The sequence below is a fragment of the Cetorhinus maximus genome, chromosome 1, assembly GCF_964194155.1.
Source record: "Cetorhinus maximus chromosome 1, sCetMax3.hap1.1, whole genome shotgun sequence".
NCBI lineage: Eukaryota > Metazoa > Chordata > Chondrichthyes > Lamniformes > Cetorhinidae > Cetorhinus > Cetorhinus maximus.
Window position 1 is genome coordinate 170,304,557 of NC_135879.1, and position 16,804 is coordinate 170,321,360.

Consider the following 16,804-nt stretch of genomic DNA (forward strand, 5'->3'; position numbering starts at 1 on the left):
GCCGTGATTCTTTGTCTGACAGGACAGTTACGCTGGCTCCTGTATCCAATTTAAAATTTGTTAATACATAGAAACTAGGAGCAGGAGTAGGCCATTCGGCCCTTTGAGCCTGCTCTGCCATTCATTATGATCATGGCTGATCATCCAACTCAATAGCCTGCTCCCGCTTTCTCCCCATACTCTTTGATCACTTTCGCCCCAAGTGCTATATCTAACTCCTTCTTGAAAACATACAATATTTTGGTCTCAACTACTTTCTGTGGTGACAAATTCCACAGGCTCACCACTCTCTGGGTGAAGAAATTTCTTCTCATCTTAGTCCTAAATGGTCTACCCCATATCCTCAGACTGTGACCCCTGGTTTTGGACTCCCCCACCATCGGGAACATCCTTCCTGCATCTACCCTGTCTAGTCCTGTTAGAATTTTATAGGTTTCTATGAGATCCCCCTTCATTCTTCTGAACTCCAGCGAATATAATCCTAATCGACTCAATCTCTCCTCATATGTCAGTCCCGCCATCCCAGGAACCAGTCTAGTAAACCCTTCGCTGCACTCCCTCTATAACAAGTACATCCTTCCTCAGATAAGGAGACCAAAACTGCACACAATATTCCAGGTGTGGTCTCACCAAGGCCCTGTACAATTGTAACAAGACATCCCTGTTCCTGTACTCGAATCCTCTGGCTATGAAGGCCAAAATACCATTTGCCTTCTTTACCGCCTGCTGCACCTGCATGCTTACCTTCGGCGACTGGTGTACAAGGATACCCAGGTCTCGTTGCACATTCCCCTCTCTCAATTTATAGCCATTCAGATAATCTGCTTTCCTGTTTTTTCTACCAGAATGGATAACCTCAGATTTATCCACATTATACTTCATCTGCCATGCATTTGCCCACTCACTCAGCTTGTCCAAATCACACTGAAACATCTCTGCTTCACCCAGAGAGTGGTGAGCCTGTGAAATTCGTTACCACAGAAAGTTGTTGAGACCAAAACATTGTATGTTTTCAAGAAGGAGTTAGATATAGCTCCTCTCTGCATCCTCTTCACAGCTCACCCTCCCACCCAGCTTTGTGTCATCTGCAAATCTGGAGATATTTCATTTAATTCCCTCATTTAAATCATGAATATATATTGTGAATAACTGGGGTACCAGCACCAATCCCTGCAGTGCCCCACTAGTTGAATGGCCATTGACAGAAATGTCCATATTCCAAAATGAGATACCAAGATCTTTGATCTCACCCAAGAAGCATGGCTATGTCTCATCTGGGTTTGCAGTCTCAACCCCGTGGATAATCTTTGGGCCTTCCATGGTTTTTTCCTTGCAAAGTTTATCATAGTGTCCAATCCTGTTGCATTGGAAGCATTGGGCTGCACTTGCAAGACATTCATTTCACCTGTGAGGGTGCTATTTTTTTTTATTCATTCATGGGGTGTGGGCTTCGCTGGCTGGGCCAACAGTTATTGCCCATCCCTAGTTGCCCTTCAGAAAGTGGTGGTGAACTGCCTTCATGCTGCAGACCATTTGATGTAGGGTATACCCACAGTGCTGTTAAGAAGGGAGTTCCACAATTTTGACCCAGTGACAGTGAAGGAACGGCGACATATTTCCAAGTCAGGATGATGAATGACTTGGAGGGGAACTTCCAGATGGTGGTGTTCTCATCTATCTGCTGCCCTTGCCCTTCTAGATGGTAGTGGTCATGGGTTTGGAAGGTGCTGTCTAAGGAACCTTGGTAAATTCCTGCAGTGCATCTTATAGATGGTACACACTGCTGCTAGTGTGCATCAGTGGTGGAGGGAGTGAATGTTTGTGGATGTGGTGCCAATCAAACGGGCTTTGGGGAGTCAGGAGGTGAGTTACTTGTCACAGGATTCCTAATCTTTGACCTGCTTTTGTACCCACAGTATTTATATGGCTAGTCCAGTTCAGTTTCTGGACAAAGGTAACCCCCTGGATGTTGATAATGGGGGATCCAGTGATGGTAATGCCATTGAACATCAAGGGGCGATGGTTAGATTCTCTCTTGTTGGAGATGGTCATTGCCGGCACTTGTGTGGCGTGAATGTTACTTGCCACTTGTCAGCCCAAGCCTGCATTTGGACATGGACTGTTTCAGTATCTGAGGAGTCACAAATGGTGCTGAACATTGTGCAGTCATCAGTGCACATCCCTACTTCTGACCTTTATGATAGAAGGAAGATCATTGATGAAGCAGCTGAAGATGGTTGAGCCGAGGACACTACTCTAAGGAACTCCTGTAGTGATGTCCTGGAACTGAGATGACTGACCTCCAACAACCACAATCATCTTCCTTTGTGCTAGGTATGACTCCAACCAGTGGAGAGTTTTCCCCCTGATTCCCATTGCAGCCTTGATGTCAAGGGCAGTCACTGTCGCCTCACCTTGGGAGTTCAGCTCTTTTGTGCATGTTTGAACCAAGGTTGTAATGAGGTCAGGAGCTGAGTGGCCATGTTGGAACCCAAACTGTGTGTCAGTGAGCAGGTTATTGCTAAGCAAGTGCCACTTGATAGCACTGCTGATGACCCCTTCCATTACTTTATTGATGATGGAGAGTAGACTGATGTGGCGGTAATTGGCTGGGCTGGATTTGTCCTGCTTTTTGTGTACAGGACATACGTGGGCAATTTTCCACATAGACGGTTAGATGCCAGTGTTGGCGCTGCACTGGAATAGTTTGTCTAGGGGTGCAGCAAGTTCTGGAGCACAAGTCTTCAGTACTATTGCTGGAATATTGTCAGGACCCATAGCCTTTGCAGTATCCAGTGCCTTCAGCCATTTCTTGATATCGCGTGGAGTGAATCAAATTAGCTGAAGACTGGCATCTGTGATGCTGGGGACCTCCGAAGGAGTTAGAGTTGGATCATCCACTCGGCACTTCTGGCTAAAGATTGAAGCCAATGTTTCAGCCTTATCTTTTGCACTGATGCATCATTGAGGATGGGGATATTTGTGGAGCCTTCTCCTCCTCCAGTGAATTGTTTAATTGTCCACCACTATTCACGACTGGATGTAGCACAATTGCAGAGCTTAGTTCTGATCCGTTGGTTGTGGGATTGCTTAGCTCTGTCTACCACTTGCCGTTTATGCTGTTATGTATAGTCCTGTGCTATAACACCTCATTTTTAGGTATGCCTGGTGCTGCTCCTGGCATGCCTTCCTGCACTCTTCATTGAACCACGGTAGATCCCCTGGCTTGATGGTAATGGTAGAGTGCGGGATATGCTGGGCCATGAGATTCCAGATTGTGTTCAAGTACAATGCTGCTGCTGATGGCCCACAGCACCTCATGGATGCCCGGTCCACAGTGCTGGCATGGTCACTCTCCTAGCCTATTCGAGGATTGCTTTCCCTGACTTAGGGTATCCCCGTGTTTTTGTGGCCTAACAAGCTCAATTGAATGTTGGCTTCTGCACCATGTTTTGCTGATCATGTGCTGCTCCTCTGGTTCTGACTGTCTATGTGGATTACCCTTTTCAAGATTTGATCTTGCTTTGCTTGCAGGAGGTCAGAGAGTGCATCTTCTGTTACTCCTATCACTATTCTGGCTCTGAATTCAGATTTTAAATCTCCGTATTCACAATCTTCTGCCATCGTTCATTGATGAATGAATTGATTGGCTCACCCGGCAGTTGGACTCTCTTCTTGAATTTGTTGAATATTTATATTGCTTCTTAGATTAAAATAAATGACAAATGTTTTTTGTAACTCTTCCAATTTTGTGGATGATTCATTAATTCCCTATCTTACAACAATGTCATCTGCAATTGGACCCACCAAGTTAAGCAATGTGTTCACCTGTTCTTCCTCTGATTTTTTATTTGAACCTGAAGTGATACTGTATCTTAAGAATCTTTTCCTTCAAAGTCCCCAATTTTGATTGGCCTGGGCTTTGGATTAGCCCGAATTAACTTGGGAGTGTGGAATTGTGATCCATGTTAAAAATTTTTAAATGTGTTCAGCTTTTTTCTGAAATTTCTGAATTTCAAGATGGCATCGCTGTTCACTTGGAGACAGAGGAGTTTCCTGTGCTTGCTGGTTTTGGCAGGCTCTGCACAATGGCGATGGTGCTCCTCTTGGGGAAAAGATTAGCAATGGCTGCCTGGATCGGCTACCTTCAGATTTCTTTTGTTCAGACGTTTGCTTTTTAAATTGTCGAGTCGGTCGAATTGGAATTCTGCTTGTTTTTTTTGTACTTAACTGGATAGTTGTGACATTCACGAAGTATTTAATTAATTTGTTCTCTCTTTTTTGGACGAGCTCAGACGCCACGTGTTCAGGCTCCGACTCAGGGATCAGGTTTTATCGACGGGTTTCTTTAAAGCGACACTTCTGACACTGGATTACATTAAAGATATCTTGGGACTCACTGCAGCCTGGAATTTTAAAAGATTTAGCTCATCCTTTCAGTTCTGTTGACACTGCACTCTAAAGCTGGACTTCCAAAGGAGATTTATTGGAGTCTTCTGATACAGTAAGGAAGTTTAAATCGCTGCCTTCAGTTTCCAGGCCTTTCTGTGGTGCACTTTCTGGAGATTTTTTCTCTGCACCGCTGCTTCTTTAGGAGTTTCCTTTCAGGTCAGAGTGCTTTGTTGAATTTTTCTCAGTCTTCCAGCATTTCTGTTTGTCTCTGCATTTTAGTGAGGTGCTGGGTTTTTATCCCCTCGCTGCCACCATGTTGTGGGGTGTTGGTTACAGATTGGCACGTCTTAAGTAAGTCTCCGTAGTCTTCAGTAGGTTAACTGTAAGTCTTTATTAACTACAAGAACTATTTACGCATGCACAGTAAAGAGTACAAGCTAGGAGCTGTCTCCATGCTTAAGTCTACATACATCTCTGTTCAACACCACACTGACCTCTGGGTCTGGGAAAGAGTCATGTGCCTTCCTACATCACTCTGTGGGCAGCACTGTACTCAGTCCCACATTGACCCTATATGTGCCAGACCCTTGTACTATAACTTCTGAGTCAGCAGGTTGTGGGTTCAAGTCACAGTCCAGAGTCTTGAACACTAAACTAGACTTGTATTACAATGCAATACTGAAGGAATTTTGCACTGTTAGAGTTGTTGTCCTTTGGAGGAGATGTTCTTCAGAGGTGTCTTAAGGGCATTCAGGGATGGACAATAAATGCTGGTCTTGCTAGCAATGGCCACAGCCTATAAATGAATAAAGAATAACTAAGACCCCCATTTAGCATAAAATCATTATTACATTGCAGTTCACTATGCTCACATTAGCTGCCACATTTCCTATATTACAACAGTGACTTAACTTCAAAAGCACTTAAATGGTGCTTTGGGATGCCCTGAGGTTGAGAAAGGCACTATAAGTGCAAGTTTTTTTTAAAGCAAACTGCCAAATCACATATGATTAATGGTGATTGTTTCTCAAAAAGTTTAATTGAATGCCAAACTTGTTTTACAAATAAGACTTCATACTTCATTCTCCTCATGTCCGTGGCGACTTGCTGATCATTACTGTACTTCCTTTAGCCATTGCAAGAGCCCTATTTGGTGCCTTGGCCCTTTCCCACCTTTCAGTGGTACACTGGATCTTTGACTAAACTGTCACCTTTAGAGCCTGGATTTTAATGTAACCAAACCTGATAAGCTAAAGGTTTCTGCTGTTTGTTGACTGTGTAGCTCCTAAATTCAATGTGCATGGGCAGTTGAGCCCTTCTTCAAATGCACACTGGGGAGCTATAGAGAAAATTGGTTTGGTTTAAAAAATGGGGAGAAAAATCACACTGATAAAATTAAAAATTTTCTACCATTCAGACTACTGCATGTCACTGGGGCAAAGTGGAAGGTGCAAAATAACAAAAAATCCCTCAAAACAACAATTAAATTATGGCTGAACCTGTCATTTTTTGTCCTTAAAAGAGGCTATTTTGCAGTACTTTCAGTGAGATTATACATTGAGCTTTATAAAGTATAACTGGCTTTATGAAACAGTGTGCATCATTTGACTTCCTAAGAGCAGCAACATGGAAGATCCAGTGCTCATTTCTGACATACAATGAGTGCATTCATTATTCCGTTTTCATCTAGTGTGTAGACAAAATCTTAGAAACGCTCCATATTTCATTGCATTTGCTGGTACGAATAGTATTATTCAATATTTGTCATCACAACTGTTTTTAAAATGCTTTCATTTAATATTTATTAATGAAGAATAGGTGTATATTTGATCAGTTCTCAATGGTTTATCTCCATTTATCTAACGAAATGCATCAGACCTATCTCAACAAATTTAATTCCTGTAATCAGTAGTTGGACTAGGGCTAATAATTAACAGTGGAAGTCATTGGACTTTCCATTTGGGGTCAGGACTAAATGTGGGTCCCAACCCCACAAATGTCGGGAATGGTTACCCAACATAATTTTTGTAGGACAAAAACAGAATTACCTGGAGTAGGATTGGCCAAGTAATAGCCAGAGGGCGGGTTCACGATCCAATTAAGAATGGCAAGTGGGCTCCCGATGCTGGAGCGTCAATAGGAGATCCTCTAGCACTGCTAGGTTGGGGAGGGGAGTGTGAAAGAAATGATACGGAGTTTTCTAAATCCTGATGTTTATTATTGTGGTGATTTGTGTCGCAGATAGTCTGTCTGTTGTTGTGCACAGTGTCTCTCATAACATTTTTCATTTATTTCAGCATCATTTTTTGGAAACAGCTATGTGCAGCTTAAAGTAACAGAAACATCTAGCAAGACATCATTAAATTTACAATTTCACACCTCAAAGTCAAGTGGACTACTTTTCCTTGCAGCAGGGGAAACTGACTACTGGCTGGTGGAGCTGCAGTCTGGGCATATACAGGTACACTGGTTGGAAAACTGGATAAGTGTTTTGAAATGATGCTCATCTACTCTTTTGCTTAAATTCTGATTTTGCTGTTCTTAGGTGAAATTGGAGCTTGGTTCTGGTGAAAAGATTCTTCGGTCTGAAAGAGGAGTGAAGCTAAATGATTTGGCATTGCACACATTGAACATATACCATGAGGATGATAAAGTTACCCTGACAGTGGACAAACACTTCCTAACTACTGTGAAGATGCCAGGACTGCTTCATGAGTTTAACATCCAACATGGCATTTTTGTAGGTGGAATTGGCCTGTTTGACGAACCTTATATGGAAGGTGCAGCGAGTAACTTCCGCGGATGCATTGATGAGGTGGTATTCAACCAGCATGACATCTTGTCATCTTTAAGGACATATTCTGGCTTTAAAAATGTTCATGAAGTTTCAGCAGGCTGCAGTGATGAATTTTTTGCTGAAGACGGTGAGCCAATCAGTTTATTTACTTCCAAATCTTATCTTGAATTTGCCTCATGGAATGCACAAGAGGAGGCAATGCTTGAGTGTACTGTACGCACCACTCAATCATTGGGTCTGCTGCTATATAGTGCTGGTCGGCAAGGTGATTTTGTTGCTATGGAGGTTGCAGAAGGATTAATTCGAGTACTTATTGGAAAATCTGGAAAAAAAACACATCTTTCTTCCCTAAGTCACGTTAATGACAATAATTGGCATGACATTAAGCTGCGATTTACACCTAAGCATCTTTACCTTACAATGGATGAGGAGACTGTAAAGGTTACTCTGAGCTCTCGCGGCAAAAGTATTAAGTTGAGGGGCCCTCTGTTCATTGGTGGTATAGATGACAGCACTCGTGTCGAAGTCTTGAAGATTGGCCTTCTATCCTTTGCAGGAAGTAAAGCAAGAGGAGGATCCTTCAGGGGTTGCCTAAAGGATGTGAAAGCTAACTCAGAAAAAAAGAGTTTAAAGAATGTGTTAGTTACTAAAGACATTTCAGCTGGCTGCGCAGCAACGAATAAAAGTTCTACAACTGTTAAAACAACAACAGCTGAAATGGTAGTTGTTCCAACAGCTTCCACTCCTCAAGCGACAGTCAAACCTACTGCAAAAGCACAGAGGACAAAATTCCTGACTCTCAATAATCTGGTAGTTGCAGAAGGAGGGCAGACAACACTGGAGTCAAAACACATAAAGTTGAACCTAGATTTCAAGAAATTGGGAGTGCGGCAGTCACAAATAATATTCAAGATAACAAAGCAGCCAAACCATGGGCATCTAAAATTGAACATTGGTCCAGAGCGTGAAGAGAATTCCTTCACCACATTGGACCTCTGGTATGGGAGAATATTATATGTTCATGATGGATCTGAGTATTCCCATGATCAGTTCTCATTTTCTGTTTATACAAGCAGCAAGAAAGCAGTCCCAGATTACCTGAAGGGAGATAAACAATACCTATTTAACATTACTGTTACTCCAACCAATGATGCTCCTGAACTTGTCCTACCTGATGGTAATTTGTTCACTTTGCTGGAGAATTCCAAGAAATGTCTTGCAAGTAATGTGGTTAAGGCTATTGATATTGACACAAATTCCACAGGGCTTCAGTTCTCCATTTTAGGTAATCTTAATGCAGATGCTGGATTTTTGGAAAGTGCGATGAATCCTGGTACAGCTGTAACTACATTCTCCAACACTGATTTGGAAAAAGGAAACATATATTACGTTCACCAGGGTGTTCGCACCTCAAGGATTGTGTTACGTGTCAGTGATGGTGATAAAGTGAGCAACACTGTAGTTTTACGAATAATGGCTATACCAGTGGATTATAAAGTGGTCAATAACACCGGTCTAGTTGTGGAACAGAGTGATGTGGCTTTGATCACTAAATACAATTTGTCAGTTGAAACTAATGCTGCCAATCAGGAGATTGAAATCCGTTACAACATTGCTAAAGCCCCAAAGTATGGTGAAATTCAACGACTTCATTCTAGCGGCGAATGGAAGAAAATCACTTCATTTTCTCAACGGTCAGTGGAGCGGGGCCGCATCCGATACTTTGGCACTTTTCATGAACTTCAGCCTGCTAATGTAACTGAGATGTTCAGGTTTAAAGTTAATGTAGGGAGTGTGACGAGTGAGGAGCTAGTTTTCCCCATTACAGTGAAATGGGTTAATTTCAAACTCCTAAAAAATAACCCATTGGAGATTGATAAAGGAAAGAAACAAGCTCTGACTTCTGAAAATCTCCATGCTGTGTTGGAAGGTGCAAGAACCTCTGAAAGTGGGCTGCGCTATAGGTTGGTGACTGCACCTAAAAAAGGACAACTTCTGCTGAATGGCGCCATTCTTAAACAAAATTCTTCTTTCAGTCAGAGAGATATATCTGCACAGAAGGTGGAATATGAATTAATTGGAAAACCTCGTGAAGATATTGAGGATGTCTTCAGCTTTCAGCTTTTCTCCAAGCACGCAGTATCACTGATCCATAATTTCCATGCATTTATTAAAGCTGATGTTAACACCATTAATTTAACAAATAAAGGTCTCACCATGATTGAAGGTGAAGGAGAGTTAATAACTCAGGCAGAGTTATATGCAGAAACTTTGAACACCAACAATTTTTTGTACACTATTACGCAGAGTCCAAGATTCGGCAAGTTGAAGCGGATCAACCACTCTGATTCAACTGACAGTAATGATAATATAACAACCTTTACGAATGAAGATATTATTGGACAACGGCTCATGTACGTGCATGACGATTCTGAGTCAACACATGATGAGTTTATATTTATTGCAGCTGCTGCTGGAGAAGCCACAGAGAATTCTAAGACAGGCCCAAACTCTGTGTCTGTTGTGGGGACATTTACTTTCACTATTCAGCTAAAAAACGATGAGAAACCAGTTCGTGTGGTGGACCAAATTTTTCATGTGGTTAGGAATAGCCAGCGGTTGCTGACCTCTGAAGATCTGCGCTATCATGATCCTGATTCAGACTTCAATGATACACAGCTATTGTACACGCGCCGTGGTATTCCAAATGGTGACCTAGTTCTAGTAAACGACACCTCGAGAAAGCTTTTCCAATTCTTTCAAGAAGACCTTGAGCAAAAGCGGGTTTTGTTTGTGCATCGTGGTGCTGATAATGGCAGGTTTGTCTTGTTTGTAACTGATGGTAAACACTATACTTCTTCATTACTTGAGGTCAGTGCCTCAGATCCTTATGTTCGAATAGCCAACAATACAGGACTTCTGGTGCAGAAGGGTCAAGAAAAGTCTCTAACAACAGGTAATTTTAGTGTACATACAAATCTTTTTATTGCAGACGAAAGTGAGATTAGTTACAGAGTATTTTTGTCACCAAAGCATGGAGCACTGTACTTGAATGGTATACGCACAGAATCTTTCACTCAGGATGACTTGAAGAATGGTCATATAGTATATCGCCATGACAACAGCAACAACCTTGTGGACAAGTTCAATTTCACAATAAAGGTGAAGCATGTACTGCTGGATGCATGTGTGAATGTACGTATATATCTGGAAAGCCATCAGCGTGCTCCAACAATCGTGCACAACAGCAATCTATTGGTTGAGGAAGGGAAGCCTGTGAAGATCAGCAAAAAAAATCTTCAGGTGAGATGGCTGTAGGATGCACATCTGTGCTTGAATATACGCTGTTATCTCCTTGTTTAACTTCACATATCTGATTGTTTCTTTTCCAAAAAACAAAACATCCTTTTAAAATTACAGAAGTAATTTAGGGAATTGATTCAAAAGATTAACTTTGTTCAGAAGTTTTGTCTGCCCACGCAGTTTGTCATTGAATAAACAGGATGTTACATACCAGACCTGCTCACATTTTTCAGTACGCCAAGGTGTTCAGGTCTGATGTGCAGCGATGCAATGAAATAGAAAGGCTGGCTCCATGCTAAGTCCGTAATTTTTCCTAGTTCTGGTTAAATTGTTGTTGTAATGATATAATCCAACCTTTATTTCCATGTTAGTTGCAAAAGCAAAACTAACTGGGCAGCAGCTTAATGCTCAGCCAGTTTTAAACAAAAATACAATTTTTAGATATTGACACATTATAGTGGCACAATGACTTTTTGTATCAACGTAACATTTATTTTGTGAACTAACAAATGCTGTAATCTTTTATTAACATTTTATATGTACAATGTTTAGGTTACTTCAAATGTTCCTATAATCTGTTGCTTTAAGCATGCTACTAGCAGTGAAGTACCAGTACAATAATACAAAGGCAAAATAAAATGTACACTGCAATAGTAAAAGCATCTATGTAATTAGCAACAGTTTGGTTATAACCTTAATGACCATCTCTTAGCTCCTTTGACCTTTGACACATTTTCCATCAATCATTACCCATGCTAATTCCAAACTCATGGGGAGGCAATGGCATAGTGGTAAAGTCACTGAACTACTAATCTGGAGGCCCATGCTAATGTTGTGGGTTCACGGGATCAAATCTGACTATAGCAGCTGGTGGAATTTAAATTCAATTAATATATCTGGAATTAAAAAGCTTGTGGTGACCAATAGCAACCATGAGTCCAATGCCATAAAAACCCATCTGCTTTATGAATGTCCTTTATGATCTGGTCTACATACGTCTTCAGACCCACGGTAATAAATGTGGTTGACTAGTTTCTATGATTCTTGAATGCCCTCTGAGAGGACCTAACAAGCCATTCAGTTGGATCAACGAAGCCTGAAAGGAATAAAACCAGACGCACCACCTGACATTGACCCAGGCACCAGAAACAACAGTGGCAACACAGCCCTGTCAACCCTGTAGAGTTCTCCTTTGAGGGCTTGTGCCAAAATTGGGAGAGCTGTCCTAGCTACTAGTCAAGATACTTGTCAAGGACTGTTATTTGACTAGGACTGTTAATAGTCGAGTAACAGCCTGACATAGTCATACTGACGGAATCATACCTTATGGACAACGTCTTAGATACCACCATCACCACCGGCACCGTGGTATACAGTCAGGGAGTTGCCCTGAAAGTCCTCAACTTCGACCCTGGAACCTTTGAATTATCATGACATCAGGTCAAACATGGCAATAAGACATCAACAAAACATCCTGCTAGTTATCACCTACCGCTCCCCTCCCCCACCCTCATGAATCCTCATGTTGATGACCATTAGGAAGAAGCACTGAGGGTGGCAGAGGCACGGAATGTACTCTTGGTGGGAGACTTCAGTGTCCATCACCAAGAGTGGCTTAGTAGCACCACTACTGACTGAGCTGGCTGAATCCTAAAGGACATAGCTGCTAGATTGAGTTTGTGGCAGGTGGTGAAGGAACCAACAAGAGGGGAAAAACCTACTTCACCTCCCTCTTCACCAATCTACCTGTCACAGATGCATCCATCCTGGCAGTAATAGTAGGAGTGACTACCACACAGTCATTGTGGCGACAAAGTCCCATCTTCACATTAAGGATACTCTCCATTGTTTTGTGTGGCACTATCACCATGCTAAATGGAACAGATTTCAACAGCTCTAGCAAGCAGCTCAAAACTGGGCATCCATGAGGCGTTGTGGACCATCGGTAGCAGTAGAGTTATGTAAAACCACAACCTCACAGCCTGGTATATCCCCCGCTCTACCATTACTATTAGGCCAGGGGATCAGCCCTAGTTCAATGAAGAGTGCAAAAGGACATACAGGAGCAGCACCAGGCATACCTAAAAATGAGGCAACAACCGGATGAAGCTATAACACAGGACTATTTGCATGCCAGTAAGTGGAAGCAGCATTCGATAAAGTTAAGTGATCCCACAACCAATGGATCAGATTTAAGCTCTGCAGTCCTGCCACATCCAGTCATGAATGGTGGTAGACAATTAAACAACTCACCGGAGGAGGTGCCTCCACAAATATCCCCATCCCCAATGATGCGGCAGCCCAGCACATTAGTGCAAAGGAGAAAGCTGAAGTATTTGCAACAGTCTTCAGCCAGAAGTGCTGAGTGGATGATCCATCTTGATCTCCTCCCGAGTTCCCCAGCATCACAGATGCTAGTCTTCAACAAATTGAATTTACTCCACGTGATATCAAGAAACGGCTGAAGGCACTGGATACCGCAAAGGCTATGGGCCCTGACAATATTCTGGAATAGTACAGAAGACTTGTGCTCCAGAACTAGCCATGCCTTTAGTTAAGATTGGAACATCTTAGCTAAAGATGCAGCTACAACACTGGCATCTACCTGGCAAAGTGGAAAATTGTCCAGGTTTGACCTGTCCACAAAAAGCAGGACAAATCCAACCCGGTCAATTCCCACCCCATCAGCCTACTCTCTGTCATCAGTAAAGTGATGGAAGGGGTCATCAACAGTGCTATCAAGCGCCACTTACTCAGAAATAATCTGCTCACTGCTCAGTTTGGATTATGCCAGGGCCACTCAGCTCCTGACCTCATTACAGCCTTAGTCCGAACATTAACAAGAGAGCTGAACTCGAGGTGACATGCGATTCACTGCTCTTGACATCAAGGCAGCATTTGACCAAGTATGACAACAAGAATCCCTAGCAAAATTGGAGTCAATGGGAATCGGGGAAAACTCTCCACTGGTTGGAGTCACACTTAGCACAAAGTAAGATGATTGTGTTGTTGAAGGTGAATCATCTCATTTCCAGGACAACACTGCAGGAGTTCCTCAGGGTCGTGTCCTCGGCCCAACCATCTTCAGCTACTTTATCAATGACTTCCCTCCATCGTAAGATCAGAAGTGGGTCTGTTCGCTGATGATTGCACAATGTTCAGCACCATTCGCGACTCCTCAGATACTGAAGCAGTCTGTGCCCATGTGCAGCAAGACCTGGACAATCTTCGGGCTTGGGCTGATAAGTGGCAAGTAACATTTGTGCCAGGCAATGACCATCTTCAACAAGCGAGAATCTAACCATTGCCCCTTGACATTCAGTGGCATTATCATCGCTGTATCCCCAACTATCATCATCCTGGGGGGTTACCATTGACCAGAAACTGAGCTGGACCAGCCATATCAATACTGTGCCTACGAGAGCAGGTCAGAAGCTAGGAATCCTGCGATGAGTAACTCACCTCCTGACTCCCCAAAGCCTGTCCACCATCTACAAGACACAAGTCAGGTGTGTGATGGAATACTCCCCACTTGCCTGGATGTGTGCAGCTCCCACAACACTCAAGAAACTTGACACCACCCAGGAAAAAGCAGCCCAATTGATTGGCACCCATGCACTAACTTCAACATTCACTGCCCCCGCCACTGACGCAGAGTGGCAGCAGTGTGTACCATCTACAAGATGCAGTGCAGCAACTCACCAAGGCTCCTCTGACAGCACCATCCAAACCTGTGACCTCTATCAGTGCAGAAGGACAAGGTCATCAGATGCACGGGAACACCGCCACCTGCAAGTTTCCCTCCAAGTCACTCACCATCCTGTATTGGAAATATATAGCTGGAACTCCCTAACAGCACTGTGGGTGTACCTCTACCACATGGACTGCAGCGGTTCGAGAAGGCAGCTCACAACCACCTTCTTCAGGACAATTAATGATGGGAAATAAAATGCCTATCCAGTGACGCCCACATCCCATGAAAAATTTAAAAAAACAAATTCCCTGAACATTGGACACCTGTCCCAGCCCTTTGATGATGTAGCTGGAATCCTTGCACTTTCTGCTGCCAAATTGCCAAATGATTATTGACCTCCCGAACACACTTTCCAGCAGTTTCACTTTGGCAAGTACTTTTCTTGCCATACTTGTGAAATTTGACATGGTCATACTGAGAGTTAACCTGACTTTCAAGTTGTATTTTATCCATGCAAAATTCAAGAGTTCTAACCTAAAGTATTGTTTTGTTTTTGTCTGCATGGCATAACATTTCTGTCCACCAGATGTCATCTAATCCTTCCGTGTTTGTGATTTTTTTTTCATTGCTGACTGTAGTTGCTGCTGTGTTTTGCTGCACTGAAGTTTTATGGTGTTCTGTGGGCCATATCAGAACAAGAAAAAAAATTGAAAAATATCGTGAATTTAAGAATAATGTAAAAGTTTACACCATGTTTATTATTTTTAGGTTTTGTATAGGTATTAGTGCAGTTTTAATGGGGTGACATATGGTTTGTTCTTTACTGTAGTCCATATTTAAGTTACTTCTCTCCTCATGATAGCTACATCATTTTATAGCAATATATACATAAATGGCATGAAGATAGATTATTCTGGAATATTATTTTACATTAAATTGAGACAGGAAGGGCTGAATTATACACTGAGGGTGCGTTCCCCACACCCCAGCATAAATGTCGTGGCGAGTCTGCCTCAACTGGGCTAGCTCACCCAGTTAAAGTTTTTGGCTGTCGGTCCTTTAACTATGAACCTGGACTTCCGTCTGTCACTGGGAGGAAGTCCTGTCTGGCCAATTGGAGGCCAGTAACTTTACGCCACACCAACGTTGGTGGCCACTGCCAGTATTGCAAGGGGCCTGGGAGGAAGAGGAAACATGGATGCCCTGAAACCCAGGTAAGTCTGGGTACTCACCGGGGCGGGGTTAACAGGCCTGTGCAAGGGTTTGGGGAAGCATGTTGGGCAGGGCGGTGGGGTGAGGGTGGACTAGGGGAGGCAGACTATTGAGGGTGGGGGAGCCTCCAATTGACACAGGGGGCCTGGGAAGGAGGGCATGCCCTCACCCCCCCCGCCTTTCACTGACCAGCAACCCACAGGGTTAAACCTGCTGGGTTACATGTTGGGCACAGACCTCTCCTGCCACCCAATTAAATCAAAGCAGCAGCAGGATGAGGCCCTTAATTGGGCATTAATTGCCTACTTAAGGGCCTCAATTGGACCATGGGTTGGTGGCTCGCCCCAACTTCTCCCCCGATCCTGTAAAATCGTGGCGGGGTGAGAGTGGCAGGCACACTACCAATGACATTTACAGGTCCACCAGCCTGTTTTCCTGTCTGCAGGTGGTCCATAAAATTCAGCCCGAGGACACAGATTCAGGCCGGTTAAAATTATGGGGTAGAATTTCAATATTGTGTTCCCTAATCTGCCACTGTCATTTTGGTGACACATTGGTGAAGTCTCCAGAGGGATGGCATAAATAGCCATTCATTCTGTTTCTCTGGCTTTCACCTAAAATACAGTAGGAGGTCCAGAAATTCCTCATTACTGACTCATATATTTGGTGGTTTGTGTTAGAGCACTGTAAAATGTTTTTATTCCAAAGCAAAAGACTGTGAATACTACAGATGTCAAATAAAAACAGAAAATGGTGGAAAACACTCAGGCCAGGCAGACAGAGCAACTGCTTATGAATATGGATCTTCAACATTCTTGAAATGATGCTGCTAACATCTCTGCTAACATTGTGTTTAGTGTGACACCCTGCAAAGTGCCCAAGCTGCTCAGTTGGTAAACGATTCCACTGATAAAATACAATTCCCAATAAAGTACTGATTGTTACACAGTGGGAAAGCCATCACCCCACCGCCACTCATCAGTCCCCTTTGATTGGTTTGTGTTGAATTATACTAGTCTATTAACCCGGACTGGGTAGATAGTAGGCTCACCTGCAACTCAAAAGATCATTTTGAATGACAAAGTCCATTCAATTAATCTTAAGTATCTCTCTGGCTGGCTGACTTAAGTTCTCCTATTGCAACATTCTGTTGTTTCTAAAAAATTCCAGGTATTTTGCATCCACCACTGCACAGGAAGTCTAGACCATATGTTGAACACTCTTTAGGTGGAGAAGAATTTCTTGATATCGGCCTTAAATTTACCAATTACTAGCTTGTATCTCTATCCATCTTGTCCTACTCGGTCGATTTAATGTGTTACAGTTATAAGGTTTATAAGTTTATGTTTTGGGGCTGTGTCTTTAATTTAAGGTAAAATGAAGGGGGTCATGTGACCTGTTCTGAA

The 16,804-nt window shown here is 42.9% G+C and overlaps 1 protein-coding gene across 1 annotated transcript in view; it reads left to right on the forward strand.

Annotated features, from left to right (window-relative positions):
- Positions 1-16,804, forward strand: part of LOC144685388 (chondroitin sulfate proteoglycan 4-like) — a 142,499-nt gene that overhangs the window by 18,468 nt on the left and 107,227 nt on the right. The window contains exons 2-3 of the mRNA XM_078549800.1: positions 6,690-6,853; positions 6,938-10,492. Coding sequence (XP_078405926.1) covers positions 6,690-6,853; positions 6,938-10,492 — 3,719 coding nt within the window. The remainder of the gene's footprint in view (positions 1-6,689; positions 6,854-6,937; positions 10,493-16,804) is intronic.